Below are 25,861 nucleotides of genomic sequence, written 5' to 3' on the forward strand. Positions count from 1 at the left end.
GGAGCACAAAGCAAGGTTTAATGTTGCTAAATCTTCCACCTCTTTTGTTGCAGTTTTCAGTGTCCTCCACCATCAGTCAGCCTACACCCTACATGTAGTTTTGACTCATTTTCTAATGGATTATTTTGAGAACCTCGCTGAGAGCAAATATATTACCTAAACTGTAGAAAACATTGCATTCATGCGGCGTGTTTAAAACTTTAAGTCAATGAAGCCACCAACCATCAACCATCGAACATGACTGTGGACCGGTGGTGGCCTTACCAAACTGACGGTGCCAACAACATGTGGTAGCTTTTCACAGAGGTGTGTGTTTAAAAGCTGTGCAGTGTAAGTAGCTTCCGTCAGTAGTGTCAGTCGGTGTGAGTCTGCGGTGCTTTAGGGAGTTTAGGCCTTTGCTGTCTCTGTAGCCTTGTGTTTGTGTTGTGAGAACGCCGCAAGGTATGTAGACTGTAACACTGGATAACCTGAGACAGTTTTTGGTAGAGATGTTTTCTTGATTTTTTTTTTTTAATTATTTTGATTTTGCTCCCAGTCAAGAGTACTGTTCCCTTTTTGTTAGTTACTGGCTCCTTCCTTGTTGTTGTTCCGTTGCTATGTTTCTATCATCAAGGATGTCTCCAGTTTTCTTCAGCATGTCTTGGGAACTTGGGCTGGTTGGTTTCAGATTTGGAGGTGGAGCTGGCTCTTTGAAAAAAGATCATATCTGCTTGGGAACTGAATTGTCTTTATTCTCAGTCCGTTGGAAACACTTTGCAATTGAATCTTGTGAATCATCAGTTTATAAAACCAAACCCGGTCTGCCGTTTCTTGCCAGTTATGTGCATTTTCTTTTCATGCAAATATTTCAGTTTTTTATTTTTGATATAACTTGTTATTGGTGTTCACTGGCCTGGCAGTTGATTCCCTTCCTTTAATGTAAGCGTCTGAAATGTATTTATGATGGAAATACATTGTTTTTGCAACTACATTTTTTTAACCCTTTGTTTACTTTGACCCATTGATGGCTGATCCAGTAAGAATTTCATAAATGCAGCCTAGATCGAAGCAAAATATGACTGTGTTATCAATGTTATTTTAACAATAAAACACTCTTCTATTGCAGTGTGAATCATTTACAAACGCTTTTAATTCACATATCTTTAATATGATTTATTAAATTGTATTCAAACCTGTTACTACAAAAGTTATCAACCTGAGATACATGAGAGAGAATTCAACATATAGTGTGTTCAGGACCATTGGCAGGATATTAGAAATACTGAATTATGCAAGAATTTTACCAAAAACACTTTTTATATTTAGTATTCTGCAAATCGTATCTCATATTCCGATATGATGGTCTGACATCTGTCAAAACCTTCATACTACTGGGTTTGCAACACCAGTAGAGAATATTCAATATTCCTTATTTAATAGAATTGGTGTTACTAAAAGTAACATGTTTTTTTTTAGTCAAAAACAGAGTCTACAGCCATGCAAGCAGCTCTGTGAGGCTGCACAGTGATGCTTTGTAAAACGCTAATGCTAGCATGCGTACATACTGATTTTTAGCAGGTGTAACGTTTACCATGGTCACCAGTTTAGTTTAGCATACTAGCATGCAAGCATTTGGTAAATAGCAGTAAACCCAAAGAAAAGCAGAGGCTGATTAGAATGTTATTCACTTTGGAATCATTTGATCTCAACTTAAGGCCCAATGTGCGGAATATGTGTGTAATTGTCAAGCCAACCCACATTCCTGAAAAAGAAATACAGAAGACATGACCTCAGTGTACTCAAAGGTGCTGTGCATACCGTGTAAAAAAAGGCAAGAAAAATGTTACATTATTCACATTTGACAATGACAAGAACAGATCAAACTGGTTGCATGCTACTAAAATGAAATATCTGAGGCAAACATGGCTTAAGTATTCAGTGAGTATTAAAGTGTCAATAATACTGTGTCTTCCATCAGTACTGCAACCGTTTTTTAGCCGTGTACGCACTGCTGACTTGGTTCATTATGACGAGGGCATTGAGAGCAATACAGAGTGCTGACAGGTACCAGGTGTATTCCCAGACAGATGCAGTGAACCAAGCGGAACTCAGGCCGAGGAGTAGGCTGGCGCTGCCCAGCAGGTATGTGACGAGTCCAGACGCTGCATGGTAGCGTTTGAGTTTGGCCAGGGACCAGCCTTTGGCCAGAGAGTGGTAGATGAGAGGCACAGCTGCCAAAGACTGCAGCCCGACCACACACACTGTGAGCAGGCCCAGCAGACCGTGCCACGAGGTGAAGTGGGGTTTACCATTTAGGTGTTTGTTGTAAGAGATGGCTGTCAGACCCAGGACTGCACAGGACACACAGAGGCACTGCACGATCCAGTGAACACGACCTTTTGTCTTGTGTGGAAATCTTTTGATGGGGGAGCCATACGGGGAAAAGAGGAGTATGGCTTCTGTCATGAAGAAGGAGAACTAGTAGGAAAGGAAAACAATTAAAATGTGGTTGCTACTCACAAGTATTTTAATTGTTATTCATCTTTTGGTGTGCTGTCCAAAAGCCCAATGAGTTAACAAATCCAAATTGCACGTTTGAGAAGTTAGGACTGTGAATTGTTACCCTTTTTCTAATAAATATCTTAAACAATTCCAAAGGTAACAAATTAGTTGCTAAATATTTTACTATTGATATACCAACTGATTAACTGAATGTTTCAGCTCTAAAAATGAGAATTGAAATATGTGAATGATTTTATAAGAAATTGAATTTATTTCTGTGTTTACACCTGAAAATATTCATTATGAAAGTGTTTAACTTACAGCTAGTGTCATAAAGAAGGGATGCCAGGAAAACCAACCTGAAATAAAACAAACAGATTAGCTCAAATTAACAAATGGTATCTAGTAAGTGACTACCATCAAGGAGATGTTTGAATTAGAGCACTCACTGGTACCCGGTCGAGACAGAACTGCGATGAACACAGTGAAGACGATGCAGATAAAGTGGGTCAGCACTGCGGAAGCTGTTCTGGTAAAACCGTAGATACGAGGCTCGGTTTCAGTCTCTTTGTTGTAAACCATGTTAAAGACAATTTAAGTAGACTTCGGCGGCTCACACCACAGCCTGTCACCTAAAGTAAACTCGCAGTTTCCGCCAAAGAGAAGCGGAAGTGATGGTGAAAGTAAAGAAAAAATCGTTACCGCCTCGTGCTAAAGTTTTGTGGATTTAAAGCTAAAATACGGGACTTTAATAACAGAAGAGTCAGGGTAGAAACTGTCTAATAGCGGTAACTTTAGCTAGCTACGTATCTCCTCTGAATACGTTCATGATCTTCGCCAGCCAGAAATAAATACAACCTCCGGTTAGTTATTTTCAGAATAAAGCGTGTCTTGCGATCAATCATCTCAATAAACTACAAAAAACTCAAAATGCCACCACACTGCATGTGCGTTTTTATGATCATGTTATCCCCAGTTTTATTATTGAAATCCTCCCCTTTACATGAAAATGTATGCACACTCAAAACTGGATTAATAATCAGGCAAAACTGGTAACTGCCCCATAGTATGTCAGTTAAACGTTTTAATTTCATAACAGTAATGGCACAGTAATTATTAAAAGGGATGATAAGAGCCTTAAAGCCAACATTTCATTGTTAACTTTGTCTTTCTGTGTCAGAATTTACACACAGCACATTCCTAAATATTTGGTGTTTGACTAAGTTACAGGGACAGGGGTAAACAGGTCTTGTTGCCCAATAGCTGAATAAACCTGATATATAGCAGTGGCTTGTCTAACTACATAGATATTTTATAATATATATTTTTGTGGGATTAAACCTCATCTACTGTGTTGCTGCATTATGTGCTTGATTTACATCAGTCTGACCCTCAATTTTTTTTGCAAGTGTTGGAGAGGTAACACCTTTATTGTCCGTATTATGGAATTTAGTACCTTGGGTTATTCTATTATAACTCCACTAATCTTCAACCTGACCAGAAGTCTAAGTAGCTAGAAGAAGTGAAAGCATCTGTATGTGTTTGCAGGGCCTCTAAACTAAACACATACCTTTCATTGTCAGTTAATAAGAAATAAATCATAACCAAACAGACTTTTGACAAGGAGCTTTGGAAGTCTCCCTGCACTGAGCAGCATATGCACGCTTTTATTCTGAAGTTTGAATATCCGGAAACGATCGTTGTTCATTCTGGTCAATTAACTGAACATGCTCCTGGCTGACGTGGATGTCTCCTTGAATGATTGCCCTACATGAATTTGGGGAAAACATCGTTCAGTCAACTACGACGGATAGACTATACAAGTAGCAGTAGTAGTGAGGGTAAATTCTTTCAGTTTGGGTGTATGTTGTTGGTTGGTCATAAGGCTAAAGATGGGATGTCTCGGACTTATAACACCCATTCCACACCCAGGAGTATGGACACCAGTCAGCTGTTCACAGGTTACCAATTACTCTATCATAAGCTTGTGACTCCGCAGGGCCTCACACTGCATACACAGCAAGAAAACAACAACAACATGCCCATTCAGGATACCCCCCTTTGTTTTCTCTGTCTGTCTTTCACACACACACTCACACACACACATATACACATACACACATATTATAGACACATTATGCCCACCAAACACAGCGCCAAATGGTCTCTTCACGCTTAAGCATATCAAAATGAAGTCTAATTATAGATTGACAAAGCTTACTGTGTTTGTGTACATTGTGTTTCTTTCTTTGTTCATTGTTCATTTTTTCCAGAGGATCCAGACTTGCCATGTGGGTTCCTGTTATAACGGTATAACATGCTCATTAACTAAACACACCTGTGTCATCCAGATGGTGGCACTACAGTAACAATAAATAGCCCAGTGTAATAAGTCTTAACTCCCTTATTGTGATTCCAGTTGATATGGCACTCACTTCAATTGTTACTCTATTTTATTTGCTTTTGGTGGAAGTGGTGGAAGAAATATACAAATAATTCAAAGCAGCAATACCACAGTATAAAAATGCTCTATTACAAGTAAGTTTTGCTTTCTAAATTTCACTGAAGTAAAAGTACATAAGTATTAGCAACAAAATGTACTTGAGTAAGTTGAAATGTTTAGTTACTATCCAACACGTTTAAACATGTTTTTGTTTTCAAAAAGGCTTTAAAGGGTTTTGGCAAAAACAAAAACTGGTGCAGAGCACTTTGACTTTTTATATAATAAAGTAAGTGCATTTTACTAGAATTACTAGTATTATTAGCAGTAGCAGTAGAGAACGTGTACTGTTCAGATTTACTCACACCTCTTACATTCCCTTGCTTTGCCCCTTGCTTTTCTCTCTCTACAAAGACCGAATGAAGAAAATAAGAGAGTGGCACTCTCAACCATGGTTTTCCAACATAGGCTCTTCTTTATCTGCCCCCATGTTTAAGCCTGGAGGCTTTTTCTTCATTGAGTGAATTCCAAATGGCTCTCAAACATTTAACAGTCTATTCATTCCAAACGGAAATATCCATCATTTGAGAAAAGTGACTCCCTCTTTCTCAAATTGATCATTAGTACCATTAAAGCACATTATACTGATTAATTTAAATCCCATTTTAAACAAAGTTATAATATTTTACACACTGTGACTGTGTTAATTAAATTGTCAATTTCTTTAATAATGGTTAACCTATCCTATAGCGGTTTGAAGCAGGATTTATCCAAACATTCAACTCAATTTTTAATATGAAATCCTTTATAAAGGGTTTATACATTGTAACTTATGTCTTTATTAATGGTTCATGAATCATTTACTAACAGCCTACTTTATGAATTAGTTATAAGAGCAATGGTTGCCAGGTTAGGAAAAATCCCCCAATTCACGTTGTTCATCCTTTTGTAGTTAGTAAAAACACAATAATATTGGTAATGCATATAGTGTAAACCCTAAAGTCTGCAGTTATATATGTTGCTGAAACAGAAGTTGATTTAATGAATGGTTTATTAATGATCTTCAAAGCATTAGAACATAATTTATTAACCATTAAAATACTCCATAAAGTGTGAGAAAACTATACAATGTTTAGGCTGTGCTACCTTTTATTGACCCCTCCATCATTGTACACACATACAGTAGGAGGCTACAGGCTACTTGTACTGTGAGACAGAAACAGAGGATTTTCCTCCTGTGGTGCCTCCCTCAGGATGGTTTAATACACATACCGGATTAGACAGTAATCCCACACTCGCAATGTGCATGCGCAAACTGAAGTGCGTGCGACGGACGAAGGACGGTTCGGTGTTAATGCAAACAACAAACTGCGTTCACTCTCTAAATCTCGTGCACGGGATGTGGCGATGATGAATTATACGAGGTAAGGTCTTTTTTTAACGGCTTGTCTGTCAGCAATTCCGAACATTTATTCTGGTGTGTCAACTGAGTTTGTCGTCCCGTTTCCGACAGGATTAAACCGGGTTGTCCCGTTACAGGCTCAGCTGCACTTTCAACAAATGACAAATAAAGAGTCTCAACTTTATAATTTAAGCCACGTTTGCTCAGTTTCACACGAAAGTTATTTAAGAGAAAAACAGCAGAATATGCTTGAATGATCCCTGGTACAATGTGTTGCCCTGTGTGGATAATTGCGCCGTGTGGTGACCCACTTGGCAGATAGATAGAGCCCCGGGTTGTTCATATTCAAGTCACAATGCAGCTCCACAGGGAAACTAATGAAACGTGTAAAGTTTCTAATGCACCTGTGAACATTTTTATTCTTCTTCCTGGTGATACGCCAGAGGAATGTATTCTACAGCTCAGAAAAGTGGTGTTTGCATACCAATACCTGCCTGTGCTGTCGGTCACAAGGGGTGGAATAAGTAATCAGATGCTTTACTTAAGTAAAAATAGCAATACCACAATTTAAATATCCTCAATAACAAGTGAATGTCAGAACTCAAAACCTTCCCCGGGTAAAAGTAAGTTATAAGACAAATATGATGAAATGTACTTAAAATAACACAACTAAAAGGAGGCATACTCATTATGCAGCACAACGACCCCTGTCAGTGTTGCATGTTTTATAAACTATATTAATTGATTAATATTACTGATTTCTTTTACTTATAAGCAGCAATTCCAGTGTTGTAGGTCATTTTACATAAGTTATACACTGCTGCAAAGTTTAATCTACCAACAATGCTGCATTCTCAATAAAATGATCATATGTTTTCTATGTATAATCTTAATGGGCAAAACTACCATAGCTGTTTAATTAACAGTGGAGGAAATGTAGAACATTTCTCATGGAAACACAGTGGAGAAGAAGTATAAAGTAGCGTAAAATCGAAATACTCAATTAAACTACAAGTACCTTAAATTGTTACAGTATATGAGTAAACATTCCACCACTGTTTTTCCACACATGCAGCACCTGTTGCTGTTGGACATGCATACATGACATTGTATTTGTTAAAAAACTTAAAACCATGGCTACAGGCTTTTTATTCCAATTGTGTTGCCAGTTATTTTTGAAACAATGGATTTAAGGTTGTTTTGTGTTTTCTGGAATTAATTCATGAAATGGTACTGGCCCACTTTTATGCAGTTTTGTTTCAGTGTCACGCACAGAAAAAAAAAACGTATGAGTGCAGGATTTCACAGGATTAGACCATGTCATCTTGTCCCACATTTTTATCATAATCATAGAAATCCTGGCATCGGATAATAAAGGTTAATCTCTTGTTTTTCCATTTGTAAAGCCCAACTGTAAGCACGGATGTTGATTTTTTTTAACGTTATTGCCTGAATTGACACTGATTTAAATTTTTTAGATCATTTCTGTGAAACTGATCCATACACGTATTCATTGTACTGTTCTTGGGTGTGCTTTCAAACTGTCTTGCAGCTCCTAAGGACTTAGTGGCCCTCTGTTCCTCTGCACAACACACCAATCTGAGCGGTGTCAAAAACTGACCTGGTGCTTTCCTTGCTCCAAATACTGTACATTTAATCAAAGCCTGACATCCACAATATCCTTATTAAGGATGCAAGGGTGCACATAATCCTGTTTCCTCTATGGGCTGGATGTATACCCCTAGCCTACTAGCTCATGTGCAGCAAGTGCTCACTTGACATGCCGGAGTCTGTATCAGTGACAGGATGTCTAAATGTGAGCTGATTGAGCTGAAAGACCTCAGTGTAAATGATTCCATTGAGCTGGCTGCTCCTGCGGCCCGGACAGCCCCACCACCTGTAAACCCGGGTCCACCAAGCCACTTCCATGTGGTCCGGCTAGTCGGAGACAGCGTCAGCATCGAGGCAACGCAGTGCCAGATAGAAGAGGCCGGGGTGGGTCATGACTTCCAGCCGTACAGTCACACCCATCTCACCTGGTGTGACCTGTGTGGAGAATTCATCTGGGGACTTTATAAGCAAAGTTTACGCTGCGCCAGTAAGTAAATTCTGCATGTGAATTTGTTTAGAAGTCTGGTAATATTTTCTCCTTGTGCCATAGACCTTTGTTGTTATTAAAAGCACATCAATGAGCCAATATGCTGAGCTGAGCGACATATTTCTTTAATACCATTAACATCACTGTAGTTTATTTTGAGTAAGGGCCCACATTCACCGTCCTACTGTCGGATCTGGTCATAGCACTAAATGTGTATTAATCCAAAGCTAAAAATAATCCCCAACAAACAAACAAATTATTTACTCCTGTTTGTAGCATTTGTTAAAAATTTACTATGCAAGTACATTATTTAGCCATATTTAGAAATGAAAGTAAATATTAGAAAATCATTTATTTAAGATTTTAGACTTTAGTAGTACCAAATGTACAACGGAAGGTGCTGAGAGCCGCAGACAGGTTGAGAAGTATGGAGACACAGGGGACTGATATTTGATTTTGGGTATGAGAAAAATGTAGAAAAATACTAGCCTTGTTCTTTATGTTTCATGTGTAAATGATGAGAATATTTTTTTGCATCCTTTGACCTTAAAAAGCAACTTAATCGTTATTGCATGTGACACAATGATGTACAATACAAGGATGCCTTCAATCATCATGTTATATGTGATTAGTAGACATAGAGAAACATTGTGGTTGCTTAATCAAGGTCGTAAAGAACACTGGTATTAAGATAAATCTCTTAGCCTTATTAGAAATGGCTTAAAATGCCCTCAAATAAAGGCCCAAATCAGCGCTGTAGCCCCATAATAACTAAGTGATGTCCACCCAAAGCTCACAGAGTTGTGACATAATCTTCATTTTCCAGTACCACCAGAATGCAGGATGCTCATGTTATTTTTCTATTCATGAGAAGCTTTATCACAGAGTTTGTACTAATCTGTAGGAAGCTCTGGCAAGCTTCATGTTGGAACATTTCTGTCCCAGTTCAACCGAAAAAATGAACTGCTGTTGCACTTAGAAACAAACAGTTGACAGAGTGATAATGGCTTGTAATTAACATCCCATTAAATGTCAAAAAATGGCCAATTTTCTTTTTGCATTTTGGCCTGTTGCTTACATAACATAGATAATGCATCTAGGTTAGTGTGTTTTGGGTGATGTTTTTCAGCACAGGGACAGATTACTGAAGAAAATTCACAGAGGGCTCTACACAACAAGCGTTGACCGCTAGCCAAAGTATAATTGAGAATTTACTCTCTCTCTCTCTCTCTCTCTCTCTCTCTCTCTCTCTCTCTCTCTCTCTCTCAGACTGCAGTTACACCTGTCACTACCGCTGCCGACCATTCATCCATCTGGACTGCAGCACAGATAGTTTGTTAACAAACAAGGAAGATTTCTCTATTGAGTCCCTCGAGACAGACACAAATGTGGTGAGAAACAAAGCTACAATCACATATTTTATCAATAGTACATTTGTTTAAAAAGCTGTCTTTATTGGATTATTTTAGGTGAATAGGTCAAAGCAGATGGCTACCAGATTGCCCGCTGCTGTCCACTGAGTGTCATTGTGCCATATGTCCTCAAAGATGCTGGTTTTATTACCTCCTCAGTGTCAATGCTTCTAGAGAGAACGTAATTTAGGAGAGAGCTAAGGGGAAAGGATAAGTTAACAACTTTACAATAAAACAGCTGCATTTATTTCAGAACCACACAAAACAAATCTAGGACCAACACAAGTTATCAGATAGTTAAAGGATTGGTTCACTGTTTTTCAGCGTATTCAGACCACATTAATATAAGTTTACCATCATATGCAATGGGACATTCAGCATAAATCAGAAAAGTTGATTTATCATGACTTTTAAAGTCCTAATAGACTGCTTAACTAGACTGTGTAAAATGGGACATATTATGAAAAACTCACTTTTTCAGTGCTTGTGCACGTGCATTTGTCTACCAACCCACAAACTGTGAACTAAGACAACCTGTTTTCTTTTGCCTGATTAGATCAGAAAACAAGGGAGCCATCAGATTTGGCTTTCCTTCCTACGTCTAATTCAAGCCCATTAGAATATATTGGCCCCCGTCTAAGTATCTCCACCCATGACTTAGAACTACCTTTAAAAAGGTGCGCCATATTTGTCTCACAAGCCTATCAGAGCAGACAGGGCTTTTTCACGAGGATGGCTTAAGGCTCTGACACACCGACCCGACGGCCAACCGTCGGCAGAAAAGGCAGTCGGACTGGCTGCCTCCCTGAGTCGGTCCAAAAAGTGCCTTGGAACACACTGAAGCGACTTAAGGGTAACTTCTGCGCGTGCGCAAGACATAATACGTCTTCATAACAGCAAGCGGTGCTAATCTGCATTGTCGCCCAAAAAATGATTGGACGAACGCATCACATGGGTCTGGCTTCTCCGGGAAATTCAAAGCCAGACCATAATGGCGGATCTCATAGTTTACAAAAATGATTCACTGAAACGTGTTTCTGACAACATTTTAAATGTATTATTCAAATTTATTATATTTATTCAGACAGACAGTAGGAGAAAAATACCGTATTTTGTGAACATTAAAGCATGTAAACATGTTCCAGTAGAAACCCAACATTCAAGTATGAATAAACATGAACATTTGCATATTATGTCCCCTTTAAAACACAGCATGAAGATGTGAATAGGGAGAATAGGGAATTTCTCAAGAATTAAAGCTATTGGTGGAGTTGTGATATGGTCAGTTATGTATGGAAACCACATTTTAATGTGAATATGTAAACGCACATCAGCAATGACATTGGGTGAAAGTTTAGGATCCTTTAAGCAGATCTCCTCTGGGGGTGGGCTGGCCGTTTAGACATCTTTGTGAGGTTTTATTTTCAGGGAGGAGCAAATGGAAATGCTGAGGTCAAAAGAGCTGTTAGCAGAATCAGATCTCTCGAGGCAGAAGAAAGGACAGAGGAGAGCGTGGAAAATTCTGACATATAACTCCAGAAATTATTTTAAGATTTTGGCAATGATAAATATCTAACTAAGTTCACCTGAACCTCAGAGATGACCTGGGGAAGCACAGCAAGTACTGACACATTCTGCAGTCAGAAGGACAGTAGCTCAGAGCTGGAACCGTATTTTACTGCATATACGTCTTTCTTTCACAAGGTAAGATAATCAGCGGTGAGGCTATGGCATGATTCAAAGGCACAAAGCTGTTTTCCTTTTCTGGTTAACTTTATAAAATCACATATTTATTTTCTAACCACAAAAAAAGCTTGAATTGGTTTTACTTTATTTCCATGCATCTGTTCTCTGTCACTTTCTCTCCATCCTCAACGCTCACTTGTGAGGACAAGCTTTCTGCTGACATTATGTGGCCTATTTGCTGTTCTTTTCTTTTTAGGACGAACAGATCGATTGGGGTAACCGGGAGTTGACTGTTAGTGAGATTCAACACAAGGTTAAGGAATATAATGCACAGATCAACAGCAATCTCTACATGATGTTTGTGAGTGACTAATACACATATTATGTGTACACATAATAATATTATGTGTGCGCATAATAATACACATAATAGAATGACACACTTTGATGTTTGACATAGTCTGGCTTTCAGTATTAACATCACTGTTTCAAAAGTGATGGGGAGGGACTATGAAATAAATAAGTAATAATTAGTTTTGCGTTGATTACATAAATTTCACTGAATTTCAAATATAATACAAAAATCAAAGACCTGATACTACAGGTAACAGTGCTTTATCTGACAAAAAAGTGACTTGATTTGGGACTTGACTTACCTTGACTAAGGATTTGCCTTGATTGGACATAACCTGTGACTTGACTTGAATTGCCCAAAATAATTAATAACTTGAGACTTCCTTGAGACCTGGACCAAATGACTTGAGACTTGGGAATTGAACAAAGATGACTGGGTCACAACACTGTTAGTATTTAATATTTTGCAGACAACTTCAATCCCATTCTTACAATATCTATTTGTCTACCTTGCAGAATAAAGACGGGTCCTACACTGGTTTCATCAAGGTTCACTTTCAGTTAGTCCGTCCAATCTCCCTCCCTCCCCCTCAGAGCCTGTGCTTCACACAGGAGGAAGATCAGCAAGGCAGAGGGATGAAACGGCGGACATCTTTCTACCTCCCCAAAGATGCTGCCAAACACCTGCATATAAGCTCCCAAACACGCGTGCGAGAAGTCATCGAGGCATTGCTTAACAAGTTCACCGTGGTGGACAACCCGGCCAAGTTTGCCCTCTTTGAACGCGCTGAGAGACAAAGTCAAGGTAGAATCCTCAATAGTGTGCAGTTACTGTAAAAAAAATACAGAACCATGTATTAAATTGAAAGTGATGAATTTTACTTTGTTTAGTGTACATGCGTAAACTGCCTGATGATGAGTGCCCTCTCTACCTGCGCTTGTGTGCCGGCCCCAGTGAAAAAGTCTTGAGTCTGGTTTTGAAGGAGAATGAGACGGGGGAAGTGAATGTAAGTTTCCATTTGGCTCTGAGGATGAATACATATCATGAACATGTCAATATATGCGGAAAAGCAAATACATGTACTGTCTATACAACAGATTCTAAAGTGAAAAATTGCTCTCCTTCCCAGTGGGATGCATTTAGTTTTCCTGAGTTGTGCAACTTTTTGCGAATCCTGAAGCGAGAGGAAGAAGAGCATGTGCGGCAGATTGTGAAGCGCTACGCTCTTGCTAGAGACACGATGAAGCAGGCCATGGCAAGGATTACTACTCCTGGTTGACTTTGAGGGATTCAACTGATCGTCATGTTTTGAGATGATGAAGAGACTTCTGCAAGATGGAATACTATGGTTGATTGGCAATTTAAAAGGGAAGAAAAGAGCTCAGACAATGCCATAACCAAGGCTTACTGCAGGCCTGTTAGTTGTGTGCAAGCAGAGCACTGGTGGGAGAAGTAATAGATTATCTTGGACTTAATTGAATGCAGTTCTTTCTTTTAAAAACAATGCTGCTTCACTGGACTATTTATAGTGGTAATAACTTTTAGTCTTTCTGGGCATTTATCTTATTTAGTTTTATTTATATTCTGTGAAGCTGAAGCATTAAGGTGTCAACATTTTTTGACACCTTAATGAACCTGTAAATTGGATTTTCTGCAAGTTAAAATGTGAAACGTGTTTACATTCTAACTGTTTAACAAACTGATGATAATAGTCATTTTAGTGTCATTGTTTGAATTATAGCCTAAAGTACTGAGTTTGAAGGACTGTGTGTTAGACCAGTCGTCCACATTCCAATTGGCCAAAGCTGAAGTAGGCTACAAGATATAGGATACAAGTATGTCGACACCTAAACATTTCATGTTTTACAGCTGAACATGTCATTCAAAACCATAGTATTTTATGTTATTATAACAGCCAGGGATTTATTTTTAACTTCTTAGCATTCTGCCCACCTTTTTTCTTTCTTTTTTGGAGGGAGGGGGAGTTCAGGGGTAGATAAAAGGACAACAGTAGATGCCACATATAAGAGGTGTACATCATCAGAAAGCAACAAACCTGAAGATTAATTTCAGATGCATCTCAGTAGTGTGTGTCAAGTTGTTCTATTCATAAATCTGAACTAATAATGTTTTCCTTAATTAAATTAAATTGTATAGGTGTATAGTGCTTGGAACATTATAATGGAAGTATATGATGACCATTCATGTATTTCTCATAATTTCTTTCAACAATATTTGGTTAATACCATTTGTTACCAAGATTTGATGCTAAATTTGACAATTTTAACCATTCAAAAATTGACTTAAAAAATTGTCAATAATCCCTCCAAAATACCATATTTGCGACGACTACATGACAAGCACTTCTGTTCTGGAAACCGCTGGTCTCTAGTTTGTGGTTGTAAAGTTTCACGAGGCTGTGATATCCTAGCGGTTGTATAAGATCATTATATATTTCAAGGTCAAGTTTCAAAAAGTGGTCTTACTGCAATAAAGTGGCTACTTTGGGGAACGTCATAATCACACATGAATAAACTTGGGCTCACTAAATCCACAAGTCTCAGTCGTACCTAATTTATGTATGTATGTACTGTATGTATGTAATTCCAAGACTGTTTAGGGACCCCAGTATGCAGAAATATTCAAATTCAATATTCAATATTCAAAGATATAATTTTAGGGGCGCAACACACCCGTCCCATGCACTTGCACTCTTCTCCTTACTGCCATCAGGTACTAGTACCCATAGACCGTATATATATTGACGGTTTATGGTAGTACCGCAGCATAACTGCCCACACGTCCAGTATGGGGAAGAGCTTCTTCCCTCAAGCAGTCTGACTGTTGAACAACAAGACATGATGCAAATGCACTCCTGCTCCTTTTTATTTATGCTGCTAAAATCCTATTCTATCCTTACTTACAGCATTCAGTGCTCTGTTAAAAGTCTACTTATGCCCTGCTTTTTTATGTCTGTTGTCTGTCCTGTCCCTTGTCTGTCTTAAATGCTCTACTTTAAGTAGTCTAGTAGCCTAATTGCACTTTATGTATAGTCCATAATGTTTGTGCACAAATTGTAGCCTGTCTTGAATGTCATTTTTGTCATTTTTAAATATTTTAAATGCATAACATCACTTGACTCGATCCATGGTGAAATGTTGTTTCATTTCACTATAAACAGTGAATATGGTTGAAATGACAATCAAACCCACTTGACTTGACTTACAATAGGCAACAATAACACATTTGCCCCAAACTGCATGAGGTTAAGTGGGCATATCTGTAATGGGGAGACTTCTCGTTTGTGATAGTGTATGAGCAGTCCATTTACTTTTGGCTGTAGTGTACCACAACGTTCTCTTTAAATTCCTAGTTAAAAGGTAATGGGACAGGCAGCACGTTTTGAACTGACTCATGTGTTTAGCACATTCTGTCCATGTGGTGGCAGTAGCTCACCACAATCTCTTTACCAGCCTGCAGAGAAAAACACGGAGAAGAAGAACGTGCAACGTCAGTTAGCATAAACAGCTAGCTTGCGTTATCTTGTAGAGATTTAGCAACCCACCAAGACAAATTCATCAAAGAACATTTCATACCTGCGAACACACCAAACCCCACTTTAGGTATGTTTTCAACCAGCTAAGCGGAAGCGACAAACGTCATTTATCAAAACAGCTAACGTTAGCCTTTGGCAGCGGCTGTAAACGTTAATTTTGTAAACGTTAACCAGGTAAAAACATCTTGACCTTACCATGATAGTAACGTTAACAGAGTGCTAACCAACCTTTATTTAGATAGTGGTAATGCTAACAACCAGGACATAAAGAGACATCAAATCCACTGTAGCTAACTAACGCAAGCAGGACCAATTCTTTAATGGTCTTGTCGGTCAAAGCTAGCTAGCCATGTTCACCGTCCTGTACAGATAACCTGTGCTAATGCCCGAGCCCTCTTGACTCTAAGCAAAGCTGACTAACGTTATTCAGAATTGTCTTGTTTTCAAATAACGTTACCATTTTAACTTTATAATGGTAGGACATAGAAGGGTTGTCAGGTTTGCGACCTTGACTTTGCATGATAATATATGTTGTCATTTAGCTGACCTGCTATATTCTGGAATATATGGTCAAAGGATTCGAATTATTACCAAACTCGACATCAGTCTGGGCTTTGTCTTCTATTAGCCCTCTATTTTGTGTCTTGTGTTAACAATAAACAATATATAATTACTGGCTATATAATAATGGCTAGATGTTCAAATGCACAGGTGTTGCAGTATAGCCTATCTGTTTTCTTTTTAATATTTAAGGAAGAGTTATGATCATACATACTGCTATCACTTTTCTTGTCCGCAGAAAACTGGGTTGCCAGCATAAGCTGAAAAAAAGGATGTTAATTGTAGATTGTTTTGCTTGTGTTATAATAAATGGCCTCAAATGACTTAACTCCTCTCTTTCATGTGTCACTTTTCAAAGGTTTCATTTTCTGAAGGTCACATTTCATCTGGTACAGTAACACTGTAACACTACTGGCAGTCCTGGGACCCAGGAAAATAATGTGCTGCAGCTGAAGATGGGTGGTAGCGGCTCCAAATCCAAAGGATTTTGGCCTTTTTCTGGCTCCGGTAGTACGGACGATCCAACCAAAGATGGACACGAGCAGTCAATGGCAAGAGTTCGAAGTTTCCCAAGTGCAACACCTTTTGTGTTAACTAGACGAAGGTAAATATAGCCTCAGCAGCATGTAGCCTTCATTATGCTTTCTTCAGAACGTTCCTAGACTCATATACAGAGATTATAACAATAATCATATTTCCGGTTTACAACACAAATAACCATATTGATATTCCTCTTAGTTCCCAGTAAAAGCTGATTTGTGTTTTGTTTACTGTATTCATTTTGAGTATATAGTTTAATATGTTATTTTCATGGTCATCTGTGATGGCATCGTCTGGGGGGGGGGGGGGGGGATTCCAGATCGGCCCATCTAAGCTTTCATTTTCTTAAAGGCAGAGCAGGATACCCAGGGCTTGGTTTACACCTGTTGCCATTTCTAGGCACTGGGGGACCATAGGCAGGCTGGGGAACTCATATTAATGTTAAAAAACCTCATAAAGTGACATTTTCATGCCATGGGACCTTTAACATTGGGTCAACGAAACAATGACGGTACAAGGCTGTGGCACTTCCACCCCTCCACTACAATCTTTAAACATCATGCCCAACCTTGCCTTAAAAGGTGTACTATTGAGCTGAAACGTGGGTATGAAGAAGGCTGTTGGAGTTAGCCAATGTGGTTAAAGTTCTTAGACAGAACTATTTGGGACCGAATGTTTTGGGACATGGTGTCAAGACCATTTAGAGACGTGCCTGTGGTTGCACAGAAACGTTCCCACACATATACATTCAGTCTGTGTTGAGCAAAATGGAGCCATAATTTCACGTTGTTTGCACACCAATTCTGACCCATCCTCTATTGCATTATACCATAAACCAGGACTTGTCAGATCAATTGATCTCTATTCATTCAGTCAATTTCTTTAAAATATGGAAAATATGGATAGATAGTGTGTCCGTCTATCTTCATTCCCCTCCTTTTTATTTGACAGGCGTGGACACAAGCTTAGTGTTCAGCTGCTAGACACCTCTGTTGTACTGAGCTGTTACCGTACTCTTTAGAGTTTTCAAAACCAGAAATTTTACCCATAGGAAGACAGCTGACTAAATGTCTTGATTTTTTTACACTTTATGTAAACTACATATTGTAATGTAACACATTCAAAAGAGGTTTACCGATAAAGCCAAGGCATAAGCAAACAAAGCAGCTCGTTGTAGGTTTTTAATTGCTCACACATTTGTGAGCTCAACCCTCTGAAACCAATTTCTTTTACTTTTGTTTTGGTTGTGTATGTTTAGTGGCTTTTTTTTAATTTGTGTAACAACAAATACTAGCTGTATTCAAAAACTAGATAAGTTATACTTTATTGTCCCGCAGGTAAATTTGTCTTTGGCTACAAACTTGTCAACAATGTCAAAATGCAGATACACGCATAGAACACACATCGTACACTCATGCAAAGAAGTGCCTAAGTTCACATGTTGTGTCAAAACAAAAGACAAAAGTTTTGAATAATAAAACCAGTTATAATCAAACCAGATAACAAATCATCAAGTTGCAAAATCTTAGTCATCCAAAAACATCACATCATATAATACTACAACTTGGTGTGATTTAATACTTTGAGGGGTTAATACATTTTCAAATCAGTTTAACCTGCAATTTGGCACTCTGGCAACTGTCGGCCTGAAGGCAGCACCTTGAATTCTGGGTTTGGAAAGTTTTGTTTGGTCATTCAGAAACTTTTGTTACTCCCTGAACCCACATTTTTCAAGGCTGAAGATAGCAATGTTATTTTCCCCTTATGATCTTCATGGCCGTCTGAGTAAGACATGCAAGATTAGACTTTAACTGTGCTGCCAGGTTACTGTAACATACTTGTCATAGTGACTTACAATCTCCAGAATCATTTGATAAAATTAAATCATGTTTACCATTTACATCATAGATCTAAGCCTTTTCAACAACAACAGAACATCCTCTGTTGTGACCTTGAACAAAAGTTTTTCAAAATGCACATGCCATGTGAGCGAGCTGAATGTGGACACCAAGATATTTATACTATAAACTTGATTAATGGGGACATGGATGATGTGATATGTGAATGATTGCTGAACTATGATCACTAGACTTAGATCGATTATCATTCTCCCCAGTTTTCTTTAGATTCACATTAAGGTAGTGAACATCACAATGGTCCAAAATAATGTTTGATGTTCACGTTATCATAGGTTGTGTAGAGATGTTCCGGTACTGCCTAAAACGCTTGTATCAGTATCTGAAAGTACTGGAGTTTTAGTTAAGTTAAAGTATGGGAATCGGTATTAGGAAGCAAAAAATGGTATTGTAATTAAATAATTGAATTAATGATAAAAGAACTGTAATATTGTCAACAACCTGTGTAGTTTAAGTATCTTCTGAAGGTTTGGCTACACATAAACATGTATGTACGGATAATTAATCTGGTATTTCTGCTGCAGCTCTTTGTACTTTGATGAAGATGGCGACCTGGCCCATGAGTTCTATGAAGAGGCAATTGTGACAAAAAATGGACGTAAAAAAGCCAAGCTGAAGAGGATTCAGAAAAACCTAACACCTCAGGTGGGGAAATTATACTCCCTAAATGAATTATCCCTTACTTACCATCAGTAGTTCTCTGTATTATCAGTCAAAAATAATTGTAATCTCTCTTGTGTCCTTCCAGGGAATTATAAAGCTGGACATCCCTTGCATCCATGTAGATTTCCCAGTTGTCCTCTGCGAAGCCTGATGATGTCTGAGCAGTGTCTCAGACTCGCCACTGTGTCAACTCCGTCCTGTGGTTTTCCCTACAGCTGGAAGCCTGAACCACCTTTTAACATAACATGATCTCTTGATATATTCGATGCCCTTATGTGGACAGGCTGATGCAATGTGTGCTGAGCCTCTGCATGTGATCTGTTTTGGCTTGTGTGCAGTTAGACACAGAATAGGTCGCCAACGGAGATCTAGAAGGGTGCCAGTTTGGCAAAAACTTGCTCAGTTTACAGATCATGGTTTGTGTGCATGTAAGTGTGAATGTGTGTGCTGACAGAGTCCCGACTTTATTGCTGCCGATTGTTTTTCTGGTATGATTCATAGAACTTTATGAGTTAGAGGAGGATGTAACCAGTTCTTTCCTCTGTCCCGATCATATCTGGAGTGGGAAAGTTTTGAGTGCACACTTGTTTTTTGACACCAACACGACTTGCTTTATCGATAATAGCCTAGGGAGTTGACAATCAGTGGCCCACAAAATCTGAAGTGGATTTATGTCATATTATAATGTTGGAATGACTGGCTTCAATGACCTCAGAGCCACACATGTACACAGCAGCAGTGAGTCTAGTAATAGATCCTGTTGTTTTGTTTGCTGCTTTGGCATACTATGTTTCACTTTTAATTTATTATAACTGTTTTTTTTTTTAATTACAATATGAAATACTCAACTGTGTCATGGTCTGTTTTTTTATATTAATGCATTCTAGCTGAACAGCTTAATTAATAATTATTAAATAGCCTTTACTTTTTCACAAGGTGTCAAGACAAAAGGGGAAAGACGCATTTTATAATCATGGCCTTTACTCCTACAGGCTTACATCTTACAACTGAAAAGTTGTGTGGTGGGTGTTTAATTGGCTGATTCTAGTTTAAATAATATTTTAAACTCAAGATGCATTTACCATGTAGGAGTTTTTTTTTTTTCAATGGTACACAACATTCTTCTGAGTAAAACTGAAAAGTTGAAAACGATGAAGGAAGTTACCAGAGGAAATCTCTTTTTATTAGAGTCAAATATGTCTTGCTATGCAAAGTGTTTTTATTACAATTATTTTGCGAGCTTATTAGAGCTAGTGATCAAATAACTTACGGACAGACAATTAAGATTTTTCGAAAAGGTTGTAAATAATAAAATAGACTGACAGGACCTTTTCACCCATGTAGAATTAATGCTGACCATGAAATTAGCCACCTGCATAGGAAATGTGTGTCTGCTGAAGGTAAGAGAGAAGGGAAGTGTACCAATGCAATCTCCATGGGAAAGGGGTTTCTACAAAGCTGTCTGTGATATTGTTCTATTCAGAGGATAAAGAGGGCTGTGCCAAAACCCACTCCACTTGATTGCTTCCATGAAATGATTTTACTCTACACAAGCCTTTTTGTATTTTCTTTATTTTATTTTTAACCTTTGGATAAGTATCTTTTCCAGCAGAGTCTAGGAGAGACATGGCTGCACAATTACTTTTTGTTGTTTACTTAATAAAGCTGTAATAACGTGCAAGGCCGGGGGGTGAATTGCATTATTAATAATAATAATACATTTTATGTAACAGCTCCTTTCTAAGCAGTCAAGGTCGCTTTACAGACAATAAAAAACAGATACAAGGAACAGAACAGTATAAGCAGTTATGAGAAAAAAAATGACAGGAACAGTGGATTTACAAATAAGAAAGCTGAGGTTAAAAGAACAGATTTGACTCAGCAAACCACCCGTATTCTGGCTTTGCAAAAGTCTGAGCACATTTTAGGACAGGAAATGAAAATAAGCTATTAATCACATAAACCGTTACCATTACATTGTGTCAAACCATTATATTATACCTATTGTTTACCTTGTCATTAAAAAATTGTGAGTAATTCTACTTTTTTGCAAAGTTTGTTTTTGTAAATTTTGTAAACAGAAAAATCAAGAATAGCTTAGCGATGTACTCTGGAGGAGCTGTCTATTAGTCATGAGGTCTTTGCCTTTACATCAAGTCCATATATTGTGAAGTGCTTTTGCTTTTGCTGACCTTTGCATCTTAACTGTTTTACAACTGCAGAAACTTTCCCCGGTATTCAGAATCTTTTGAGGAACTAGTCTGTGGTAATAACTTTTAAAGACAATTTGATGGCCCTTGAACAAGATCTTTCTTTACACACTTAACATAACTGACAAACAACCGTGTGTTTGAAAAAAAACTGTCATGATTAACAAATTGTTGCATGTTTTATTACATCCACTCAGAAATGTGTACTAAAATCCTTATTATGGATTGTAAAGCGTTTATTGGTATATCCCAAAGTCCATTAGGATCATGAGTAAGTCATAACTGCAATACATCCTGTTTCAGCTGTAAGTCGGTTTCAAATGTTTTCAGCTGAGTCCTGTTACAATCTATTTTGCTGTGCTATCTGCTGCTTTGGTGTTCAAACTGCTAAAAAAAAAAAAAAAAAAGAACCTGCATCTGTGTGCGTGCCCTGTCAATGACATCCCAACAGTTGCTTTAAACAGTATAGGCCTAGATTGAAGTCTCTCTCAACTGGATGATGTCAGAGAAGCACGCAAAAAGCCACTCTTTAAGAAACTCCTCAACTGAGGTGGAGCCTGCTGGAGGGGTTTAAATACCAGTTGGTAGTGGATTTCAACCCAGAATCAACTACTGTGTTTGTCAGCTCTGTTGAGGGGAAATCACAGACTTTGATGGTGAAACACAAAAAGAAGCTTGAGCTATATGTACCCCGATCCAAACAAGTCAAACTACTTTCATCCGAAGATTAAAGAGGAAAAAGTTGCTGGTAAGAGACATTGTTTGGACACATCCAGAAATTACATATTTCAAAACGTAGGCCTATTAATGATAATTATGCTGCATCAACACCATTCTTTTTTTTTTTTACAGTTGGACTGCATTTTTTTACTATTCCAGGCTAACTCATATTAAAAGCTAAAAATGTATGGAAGAATAAACTGAGAGCTTTTAATTGACTTTTCTAAGAGCAGATGCAAGATATAAATCTTTTTCAGTTCCAAAGCTGCAATTACCATTTTTGTAGCCTTGCATTGCCTGCACAAATCACATTTTTGTTTCAACGTTTTGAGATTGAACGTGGCTCGGGCAAGTATCTTGGAAATGTACATCCGTTGATCCTGGTTAACCAATTTTGTAGTACTAATAGTATTCCTATTCTGAACAATATACCTAGGCTACTAGCATATGCCAGTAGCCTATGTATTTTGTAAATAATGGTCAAGCTTGTTCAAATCATCTATGAAACACTGATGGATGGTCACAGAAAAAACTAAGATTTTTTGTAAACCTTTCACCTGCTTTTGCTAAATGCCATTATGAAAAAGAAAAGAAAAGTGACTAGCGTACATAATGCCCCATTAATTAATTCATTCATTCAGGTTCGATTGTAACGTTTACTTATATACTTGAATTTAGGCTTCAGGAACAAAACACAACAACCATCAAATAATGTACGAGGAATCTGTTTCATATTTGTTCATATGTTCTTGATCATGCCTCAGCATGGATGTATACGGGTATTGAAAGTAGCCAATTAAGAACCATTTAGAGCACAACTTGGAGGACAGACTACTTTGATCGTTATTGAAGGGGTGTAAGCGGTACTGGAATGTAATTCTACAGTCAGATTAATACCAGACAGGGTTATGATAATGCTTGTTACAAGTATATATGTTTTCAAGTTGACCCTCATGCTATTTTTCATAGAAACGGCGAAAAAAAGAATAATTATGTCTTTCATAAATGTATCACCCCCTACTCAGGAACTGCACTGTAGGCCTACTGATGTTGCTCAATGTTTTACTCGTCATCATCGCTCCTGCCTTTAGCTTAGCTGCCAGATGTGTCAATCATTACATCGCTGGGGAGATAGGTCTGCAATGCGAGACTAGTCAGTCATTAACATGGATTGAACGGACTCCGACTGTTATCTTTCACATGGCAGGGCGGTGGAAAAGTAACTTATCGGACGGTTACATGAGTGGAATAAGCTCCGGTCCCCAGTTTCATCACAACAGGTCAGACTAGGGAGAAGAAACAAGATGCTAGCTAACTTAGCACGTTCTTCAGTTTCAATGAAACTTTGAGCTAATTGGCCATATACGTTTACTGAGTTCGTGTACGGAAGAAGTCGTCAGAGATAACCTTAATGTGCAGTTACATGTTAAAAGTAGATTTTTTTGTTAGTATTTTGCTTTACATCTTGCGCTAACCAACATTTAACAACAGTTTTAGCAACAGTTATTTGCCACCAGTTCCGGAAGAATATATGATGTAACTTAACGGTATCGTCAATAAAACAGGAGGTGACTGCTATTAGCCATATCATCAATTTTTGGTATTAAGTTTCTCATAATTGAACGTAACAGTTACAGGGACTATACGCCTAATTAACGTTATCCTAGCACCGTTTGTTCGCTAAAACTCAGTCGACATATGAATTCGTGTAGCTTTTACTAACTTACTTGAAACTATAAATTATTACCCAGAACTATACAATATTACCTAGAAGTCGACCTAAAGATTTCCTTTTTGTTTTTTCATTTTTTTTACAGAATTAATATGGGGGACATCATTAGAAAATTGCTATTTTTAGAACATCCCCTGGACCACCTTTATAATATTTAGAATTGTTTTGGTTTAATTGTTGTTGTTTTTGCCGAATTTAACAAAACTTCCCATATGTTTGTTGTCAAGAGAAAGAGGGAAAGCTAGCAGTGACCATGGAGGCTGGATTTCACTCTCTCTTCCCCACAGCTGGCCAGCTGCCTTGGTTGCTTCTGACTCTGTTGACATCATGGACAGTCTTGTGTTCACCAGATATAAAGCAGACAAGATGGCCATTATATTCCCAGAAGCCAGTTCTTCTTGCCTGGAATGCCCCAACACAGGAGTGTGCCCCGCGACATCGCGTAACTTTATCTTTGGACCAGTTTGACATTGTGGCATCTCCCAATGAGGGCTTTGTCCGGCAGAACCTCACAATTTTCTATAAGGAGCGCCTTGGGTTGTATCCCTATTATGAGCGTGGTGGGACAGCAGTGAATGGAGGTCTTCCACAGCTTGCCAGCCTTACTCAGCACTATGAAAAGATGCCTGAAGGTTTGCAAAAATATATACGTGAGCCAGAGGCAAAAGGTTTGGCTGTAATTGACTGGGAGGAGTGGAGACCCTTGTGGATCCGAAATTGGGATATTAAAGATATATATCGAAATAAATCTCGTGAAATGGTGGCCAAAAAGAACCCTAAGTGGACCCCAGAACACGTGGGAAAAGTTGCACAGCAGGAATTTGAGCTATCAGCTAGCAAATTTATGCTGGAGACTCTAAAACTTGCCAAGAATTTGAGGCCAAATCAACTGTGGGGCTTCTACCTGTTTCCAGATTGTTACAACCATGACTACAGGAGTGGTCTGAAGAACTACACAGGCCGCTGTCCTGTTGTGGAGATGGCCCGCAATGATCAACTGAACTGGTTATGGATGGAATGTACAGCGTTCTACCCATCTATATACATAGGTTCTGTACTAGGCTCTACAAATGATGGACGCCTCTTTGTCCGAAACAGGCTAAAGGAGGCAATGCGCCTGGCATCTGTTGGGGATGGACTAGCACGGCCTGTTTTTGTTTATACCCGCCCTACATACATCAATCAGATGACCCTCCTAACTCAGGTTAGTTGGCTAGAGCAACAATTTACAAGTACAGGAGGCTCATACAGTCATTATGTTACCTATAAGTTCTGTTAATATTTAATCATTGAATGGGAGAATGCAATCACCAGGAGACCACACATTTCTATGGGTAGCACTCAATAAAATCCACATTACATAATGTTACACAACATCATTATTGTTTCAACTTGGGCTGTGCTTGACACTATGATAACATCACTGCCTTGAGATGGTTAGATAAAATACAGGTTAACATTGTACTTATTTAAAAGTAGGGGTAGGAATCACAGGGTACCGCGCAATACCGATAATATCACTCACTATACAGCAATTCTCCAATCAGTATAGCGTTGGACAATCCTATAATGATACATCATAATATCGGTCTAACTATTCAATTCAATTCAATTCAATTTTATTTATAGTATCAATTCATAACAAGAGTTATCTCAAGACACTATACAGATAGACCACACTCCAGAATTTACAAGGACCCAACCGTTCTAGTAGTCTCCTCCAGAGCAAGCAACAGTGCGACAGTGGCGAGGAAAAACTTCCTTTTAGGCAGAAACCTCGGTCAGACCCAGGCTCTTGGTAGGCGGTGTCTGACGACCGGTTGGGGTTAGAATGAAGAGTGGCAATAACAAAAATAGAAAAGATTAGCAGTCTGTAGCAGTTCTTTGTAGTAGTTCATGGCATAGCAGGACGCTGTGCGGCATTACAAGGCACAGCAGGACATAGCTGGGCACTGCAGTGTAGCAGTAGAACATGGCATAACAGAACATGGAGCGGGACCAAGGTGACAGATGCTACCCTGATTTAGGAGCCTCTCTGATCCAAGGGAACATTCTGGGGAAAAAAGAACATAAGGACTCCGGGGAATGA

General features: G+C 38.5%; 4 protein-coding genes across 5 annotated transcripts in view; 3 read left to right on the plus strand and 1 right to left on the minus strand.

Annotated features, from left to right (window-relative positions):
• Positions 1 to 1,290: 1,290 nt before the first annotated feature.
• On the minus strand, positions 1,291 to 3,350 carry LOC117944001 (cytochrome b561 domain-containing protein 2). Its single transcript, XM_034870497.1, has 3 exons — positions 2,931 to 3,350; positions 2,803 to 2,840; positions 1,291 to 2,457 (listed from the first exon to the last, which is right to left on the minus strand). Exons 1-3 carry the CDS (start codon positions 3,061 to 3,063, stop codon positions 1,954 to 1,956), a joined length of 675 nt encoding a protein of 224 aa, XP_034726388.1. The 5' UTR covers positions 3,064 to 3,350; the 3' UTR covers positions 1,291 to 1,953.
• A 2,842-nt stretch (positions 3,351 to 6,192) lies between these two features.
• Positions 6,193 to 13,589, plus strand: rassf1 (Ras association domain family member 1). The gene is made up of 7 exons (XM_034870279.1): positions 6,193 to 6,345; positions 7,876 to 8,421; positions 9,691 to 9,812; positions 11,776 to 11,880; positions 12,390 to 12,678; positions 12,765 to 12,880; positions 13,004 to 13,589. Exons 2-7 carry the CDS (start codon positions 8,130 to 8,132, stop codon positions 13,151 to 13,153), a joined length of 1,074 nt encoding a protein of 357 aa, XP_034726170.1. The 5' UTR covers positions 6,193 to 6,345; positions 7,876 to 8,129; the 3' UTR covers positions 13,154 to 13,589.
• Positions 13,590 to 15,317: 1,728 nt separating this feature from the next.
• On the plus strand, positions 15,318 to 20,164 carry tusc2b (tumor suppressor 2, mitochondrial calcium regulator b). Its single transcript, XM_034870245.1, has 4 exons — positions 15,318 to 15,497; positions 16,350 to 16,595; positions 18,972 to 19,092; positions 19,196 to 20,164. The coding sequence occupies exons 2-4, from the start codon at positions 16,447 to 16,449 to the stop codon at positions 19,259 to 19,261; spliced, it is 336 nt and encodes a 111-aa protein (XP_034726136.1). The 5' UTR covers positions 15,318 to 15,497; positions 16,350 to 16,446; the 3' UTR covers positions 19,262 to 20,164.
• Positions 20,165 to 21,914: 1,750 nt separating this feature from the next.
• hyal2b (hyaluronidase 2b) overlaps positions 21,915 to 25,861 on the plus strand; it is a 5,539-nt gene continuing 1,592 nt past the window's right edge. The window contains exons 1-2 of one of the 2 annotated variants that reach the window (XM_034870333.1): positions 21,915 to 22,068; positions 24,000 to 24,976. In XM_034870333.1, coding sequence (XP_034726224.1) covers positions 22,005 to 22,068; positions 24,000 to 24,976 — 1,041 coding nt within the window. In that variant the 5' untranslated portion in view covers positions 21,915 to 22,004. Of the gene's footprint in view, positions 22,069 to 22,992; positions 23,321 to 23,999; positions 24,977 to 25,861 lie in introns of those variants that run through there. The other variant, XM_034870334.1, reaches the window with a different exon arrangement.

The sequence above is a fragment of the Etheostoma cragini genome, chromosome 4 (assembly GCF_013103735.1).
Source record: "Etheostoma cragini isolate CJK2018 chromosome 4, CSU_Ecrag_1.0, whole genome shotgun sequence".
Lineage (NCBI taxonomy): Eukaryota > Metazoa > Chordata > Actinopteri > Perciformes > Percidae > Etheostoma > Etheostoma cragini.

Bases quoted from the DNA above. Each gene is read 5' to 3' on its own strand.
- LOC117944001 (XM_034870497.1), bottom strand. From the start codon at position 3,063: ATGGTTTACAACAAAGAGACTGAAACCGAGCCTCGTATCTACGGTTTT. The intron at 2,841-2,930 runs GTGAGTGCTCTA...GTTTTATTTCAG, and splicing joins TCTGTCTCGACCGGGTACCA to GTTGGTTTTCCTGGCATCCC. The intron at 2,458-2,802 runs GTAAGTTAAACA...CTTTCCTACTAG, and splicing joins CCTTCTTTATGACACTAGCT to TTCTCCTTCTTCATGACAGA.
- rassf1 (XM_034870279.1), top strand. From the start codon at position 8,130: ATGTCTAAATGTGAGCTGATTGAGCTGAAAGACCTCAGTGTAAATGAT. The intron at 8,422-9,690 runs GTAAGTAAATTC...TCTCTCTCTCAG, and splicing joins GCAAAGTTTACGCTGCGCCA to ACTGCAGTTACACCTGTCAC. The intron at 12,881-13,003 runs GTAAGTTTCCAT...TCTCCTTCCCAG, and splicing joins ATGAGACGGGGGAAGTGAAT to TGGGATGCATTTAGTTTTCC.
- tusc2b (XM_034870245.1), top strand. From the start codon at position 16,447: ATGGGTGGTAGCGGCTCCAAATCCAAAGGATTTTGGCCTTTTTCTGGC. The intron at 16,596-18,971 runs GTAAATATAGCC...TTTCTGCTGCAG, and splicing joins TTTGTGTTAACTAGACGAAG to CTCTTTGTACTTTGATGAAG. The intron at 19,093-19,195 runs GTGGGGAAATTA...GTGTCCTTCCAG, and splicing joins AGAAAAACCTAACACCTCAG to GGAATTATAAAGCTGGACAT.